This window comes from Pygocentrus nattereri, chromosome 13 (genome assembly GCF_015220715.1).
Source record: "Pygocentrus nattereri isolate fPygNat1 chromosome 13, fPygNat1.pri, whole genome shotgun sequence".
Lineage (NCBI taxonomy): Eukaryota > Metazoa > Chordata > Actinopteri > Characiformes > Serrasalmidae > Pygocentrus > Pygocentrus nattereri.
The window spans coordinates 33,744,116-33,750,115 of record NC_051223.1 but is presented as its reverse complement, the minus strand read 5'-3'; the positions used below and the strand labels follow the sequence as shown (position 1 = coordinate 33,750,115).

The window sequence follows — 6,000 nt, the reverse complement described above, 5'->3', positions numbered from 1 at the left end:
TGATTTTGTAATGATCACACATCATTTGACAGTGCAAGATTTTTTTCTCAAAAGGTTTTTCCGACTTGAGCAGATGGACAGTTTGTTGAAGGCGTATAGGCAGGACAACGTACATCAGCCCTTTGATTGGTTCCTTACCCTAGCATTAACCAAAATTAAGACTGCCCAGTTTACAGTGAAATGGAATCGGGTATTTAGTGAATTTAGTAGACATTGGAAGACATTTGTAGGACATACTTTGTACATGTACCCATGTAAATGACCCAAAACCTTGTGACCACATTGGTCTAATATGCTGTTGGTCCTTCCCATTATACCAAAACAGCTCTAACCCACTGAAACAAGTACAAGACCTATGAAGGTGCACAAAGTGGTAATTCAGTGGCTGTATTTTGGACTTGTTTAGCTTTTGTCTGGCACTTTTAGCTTTAATCTAGTTTGTTTAGCTTTTGTCTAGCTTTTGCACTGCAGCACCACAGAGATGGATGCCCAGGATCAGAGTATTGCTACTGTATGCACTTGGCTCAGAGAGAGAGATGTGCATTCATCCATTGATTAAACATGACTGTGGCGTCCGGGAAGAGAAGGGAATGGAGATGGAGGGATCATTAGAAGGGAGATTCATCTGACCCGATGAACTTTTATTGACCGGCGATGGCGTAGTAGGAATAGACTCGTCTTATCCATCGGACCGCCCTGTTGTGACAGCTCACAGTTCCATAGCCGGTCAGTGCGTCAAGGCAATGAGAGTAGTTTATCATAGAGAGAGGCTGTGCAGTGGGAGACGGTGGAACACATTTATCAGTTTGAGTGCTGTTTTGAGTTTGTGCCTTGCATGGGTAATTAGAGGCTGAAACATTGTGGTTATGGTGTGTATTAAGGGGATGAAGCTCTGACCTCACAGTGATTTTATAGTTCTCTAGAAAACAATAAAAGGCGTGATAATTAAAATTTTATCGCTGTAAGTTTTTGATTATTGTGATGATTCACAATTATATGTAAAAATTCACAGAATAAACAAATGTGACTGGAGGAACTCTTTGTAGTGGAATATAAATCAATATTGTTAAAAAAACAATACAGGAAGCTTTTTTTTTTTTTACATGTCTGTTTTTAATTTTATATTTGTAAACAGCATTTTAATTTAGCCAAAATTGAGCCCACACTTTATTGAGCAAAATTATTGACTAACATTGCAAAATCGCTGCATTTGATGTGCGATGCACTTTTTAACAACTTGTATTTATCGGCAAGTGTCTGTAAATGTACCTCTGTGTTTATCTGTGATTGTGCGTGTGTATTTTTGTGTATTTTATCTGTGCACATGTGAACGGTGTGCTCATACCCTCATGCCAAAGCTGTGTCTAGATGCTGATTGAACTGATGGAGGTAGGGAGGGCCAGGTGCCATGTGCTTATCCTACAGGAAAAGCTGATTAGAAATGACAGTCTGTGACATTCAGTAAGAATGCGGCCAGAAAGGACCCATGAAGTTCACTAGACTAGAAAACAACTGCGCTGTCATCCGGCTCAAAAAAGCCTTTCTCCGCTCTCCACCGCTCAAGGGAAGGACTGCTATAGAAATAAGGACCTCCTGGTTTTTGTCCTTCTGAAAGCACCTCTCAATCCTGCCTGTTCATCTGTCATTTCTTCTGTGAGAATATGGACTTCATCATTGATCATGCTGATTTCATGATGTCTTGTCCCACCTGTAGCTCTGCTTTTGTTGACCTCATGAACCCTCTTCCTTCTTATTTAAATCCTAACATTTAGAATTTTTGCTATGGATTTATGCATTCCAACAAGGGATATCAAGTTAACTAAAGTTAACTGATCACAAATAGGACACAAGTCTGCAGTTCGGGCAGCTTTCCATCAAGTTAGATTAAACTTTATTTTTGACTTCAGATATTTCTGAAGTGCTTGACAGCACAACCCTGTATGCCTGCTGATCTACTCCAGCCTGCTCTTTTCTCCCTCTATCACGTTTCACTTGAACTTTCCCTGAAGAAATCAATCCGTCCTTTATACCAATCACGGCTTCAATCACCTTCACTGGTAGGAGGCAGCTGCTAAAGAGCTCAGCCCACGGTATCATTGTGCCACTGCCACTCAGTGATTTCAGTCAAACCATTTTAGGTTTTGTAATTATTTCCACTGTTTATTAATTTATATGTTTATCTATGACCCATCACACTCAAAGTTTTGTACGTTAAGCTGAGAGCACCAGCTTCAGGAGATCGAAAAATCCTACTGACCCAAACTATCCTAACTCACACAGAAGTCCTGGTATTTACACATACATTTTAAAAATAATTTTAAATCTTTGCTCTTCGTCACAAATAAAACACACTCAGCTTGGCTAGATGGCATTTACTTTTTGGATTATATTTATTTGATGTTTAAGAATATATTTAGTATTTACAGTTATATAATTAGTAATTACAACCGTGTTTAACTACTGAAGTAATATATAGTATTATAGTATATAATAGTAGTAGTATACTATATATTGTGCAAAACAGTGGAAAACCATCATAGACCATCATCACACAACAGCTTCTTTGGCTCAAAAGCAGAGCTGAATGTGTTTTAACATTCAAATTTCTAAAGTCATTTGTCTCAAACGTGCATCTTGTTCACTCGTGCTGCATCTCTGAGCACAGTTCAGTAAATATCACGTTCACGCTGTCAGTATCAGCGAATTTCAGTGTTTTTTCTTGTGGTAAGTGATACAACTGACTGAAGGAGGAGCACCGCAGGTGGTGCTAGTGGACGCAGAGGCCCAGCTAGCTGCTGACGTGCATGCATGCGTCAGAAGTACTGGTGTTGGTGCAACACTTGGTACCAGTGGAGATGGTTTTGTTGCTGTAAATTTTTTATAACTTGGTTACTTTTTGGCACTAAAAGAAAAGCTTCAAGCAAGAAACCCAAACCTCAGTCATGCAGTAGTATCCAGATAATATTGAAATGTGAATTTTTTTTTATATATTTTTTTTTTTTTTTGCTTGCTTCTCATTACTAAAACATTAACTCACTACTAATTTGCTAATTCGCTGATGTTATGACAAGATTTGGCCAATACATCAGTAAATATAAGCCCTAGACAAGAGATTGAGTTTTCTTGGCACTGTAAATACCTTAGCTCTTTTCTCAACGTCAGTGAGCTGCCCTGTTTATCTTTGGCAATTTCGTATTCATCCCGCCCCTGTCACACCAGCCCTCTTAAGATTAGAGGCTGATTTAGAGCTTTTCTGATTTGTTTACATCCTCAAATCCTTTAAAGCTAACTTCCATTTTTTCATTCTGCGAGCTCCAGTCAAGACTAACGCTAATGAAATGCCAGATTTAGGTTTTGTGCTCATACATGAAGGGGATTTATTATGGCCAATGCTACAGATATTAGCTACTCATGCCTTCATGCTGGGAAAATAGAACATCTCATTCAGATGCCCTTGTGACTTTTTTGCTCCGTGTTAAAGTAGCAGAACTCTCTTTTCAAATTGCCCTGGAAAAAAAAGTGTTTAATAATGCTGTTCCTTCACTGCTGGCTCAGAAGAGATAGTCTGGGCAAGAAATGTCATTCTAATACTTGTCTTGAACTGATTGGGCACAGTCATTCTAACATGACAGTGTACATAATAAAGTACTTTGACCCGAAATCTAAGGTCACAGGCCCAGGTTCACAAAATGTAACATTTATAGCATTAAATAGTAACATCAAGACATAGAATAGTACTGCATTAAGTGACATTAAGACCTTCACCTTTTGAGGATAAAGAAAGGAGTGAATTTGGTATGTCTAGACATTAGATAGATGGATGGATGGATGGATGGATGGATGGATGGATGGATGGATGGATGGATGGATGGATGCACTGTGCAAAAGTTACAGAACACACTTCCTTTCATTTCTAATGGCCAAATACGTTATTCGTTTTTCAGAAAATCTTTATGAAGAGTGATGCAAGATGTGATGTACCACCAAAGCTGTCACTAGCAGAAAAGCTATACATAACATGTTCATCTTTGACAGAGAGGCGAAAATCAAGCTCCACTCTTGCTTCAGTTCTGAAAAAAATCCACAAGTGTTTCTGTCCATCTTGTGAGAAGACAACTCAACACTTTGGTCTGAAAGGATGTGTAGCTGTCAAGAAGCCATTGTTAAGAAAAGAAAATATATAAAGAAGAAAAAAAATACAAACCTAACAGAAACTGCTGCAGTCATTGGACAAACCCAGAGCCTAGACCTTAACAAGTCTGAATGTATTTGGGATTACCTGGGTTGTAAGAAGCAGAGAATTTCTTTTAAAGAAATGACGGAAATCTTTTTTAAGGCAGGGGCAGTCTAAATACTGAAAACTGAAGATTTTACCCCCCTGTGATGCAGTGACATCTTAATGCAAGTGCCATTTTATGTAGGGTTTTTGGTCCTTACCTGTGGGCTTATTCAGCCTAAATTGACAGAACAATCACAACTACTCCAAATGTAATGTTTTCCTACTAAGTGTATTGTCTGTGTGTCTTCTCTTGTTTCAAGTTAGGAGAGACTGTGGCCTTCTGAGTGATGCTAACAGCGTCATGTGTTTAATATGCTGTTTATTACCTTCATTCCAGGTAGCAGACAGGCTCTGTAATTACAGAGAAACTTAAAACAGTGTTTTTGAGCTCTGCTAGATGGATTATGACCATGTGCCAGTGAGGAAAGTCTTATCACCTGTAGCAAAGATCTTAAGCTTGTGGTTTTCTGTCACATTGGCCAGCAAATACTAAAGAGTTTTGTTCTTATCTTTCAGAGTCTTCCTGCGAGCCATCAATCAATATGCCGCTGTGCTGAACAAGAAGTTCCTGGACCAGACAAGCTTTGAGCTTCAGGTGAGTGTTAATCTCAAATAAATGAGTTATGCGGGAGAGAGAGACAGACATCACAATGCAATAATGGTATCTTTACTCCACATTATTTACATGTGTACATTCTTCATTCATATTTTAACAATTAAGTAAAATAATTTGCAGATTGCAAACCCCAATGGGATGTTGCTGCAGTTTTCAGACCAGTGTGTTGTACTGTGTCAACATGAACATTTCCCATGCTTTCCTGTTAGTAAATCAGAGCTGATCCTTGGCCCTCTTTCAGCAGGTCCTGATTGAGCCTTTAAAGTAAGCTTCTTTCACTAATGCCTTTCGCTTACTGTAGGAAAAATGAAGCAACAAAAAAAGTTCATGAAAAGAAAAGTTTGCAGGCATGATAGTCCTCCTCCTACAAGCCCATCACAGCTTGTGTGTGTGTGTGGGTGTGTGTGTGGGTATGGGGGAGAAGGCGAGATACCAAAGGGCAGGTGAGGAGGGGAACCCTCAACAACATTCTCATAGCCTGCAATTTTAAAGAGTACTGTTTGAATATTTTAAAGAGATTCTCTCGTCGCTGTCTGGTTCTGTTTGCGTTATGTACTGGCTTAACCATTGGATAATGCACTCTTATCTTGCGTGGAGAATAATTCAGACCAAAGGATCTGTAAGCTTCCATCAAGGTCATGAATGTTGCACTCTGAAGAGAGGGGAAGGAAAAAAACATCCTTAGAAAAGGTGATAGTAAACAGACTCTGCCATTGATGTTCACTTTAAATTAGCTTTCCATTTGCTGTTTTAACAAATTGTAAGTTGAATTATGAGCTCCATTAGAATACTTGGAAGATTATAAGGGCATGGATTTATGTAATGTTGGCATGCTCATTAAAAGAGCCTAAATTTAATGCCAGTTCTTGGACTTAATTTTCAGTTTTTCAGCAAATTAAGTAATCAAATAGAACTCTACATGGTGTAAAAACTGATTTGCAACTAAGGTTATAATTTTATAGATTTTGTTACAAAGTCTGATCACAGCCATCTTAGGCAAACTAGGCAATAACCAAGGCCAATCACCCATCCTTCTAAGGGGCAACCCCTTTTTAATTTCTTTACTATTTTCTCTCTTCCCATTAGATACAATGTCTAGGGAAAA

General features: G+C 38.6%; 1 protein-coding gene across 4 annotated transcripts in view; it reads left to right on the top strand.

Moving 5' to 3' along the window:
- dock1 (dedicator of cytokinesis 1) overlaps positions 1–6,000 on the top strand; it is a 312,984-nt gene that overhangs the window by 231,596 nt on the left and 75,388 nt on the right. For all 4 annotated transcript variants that reach the window (XM_017701249.2, XM_017701241.2, XM_017701234.2 and 1 more), the window contains one exon: positions 4,796–4,874. In XM_017701249.2, the coding sequence (XP_017556738.1) occupies positions 4,796–4,874 (79 nt within the window). The remainder of the gene's footprint in view (positions 1–4,795; positions 4,875–6,000) is intronic.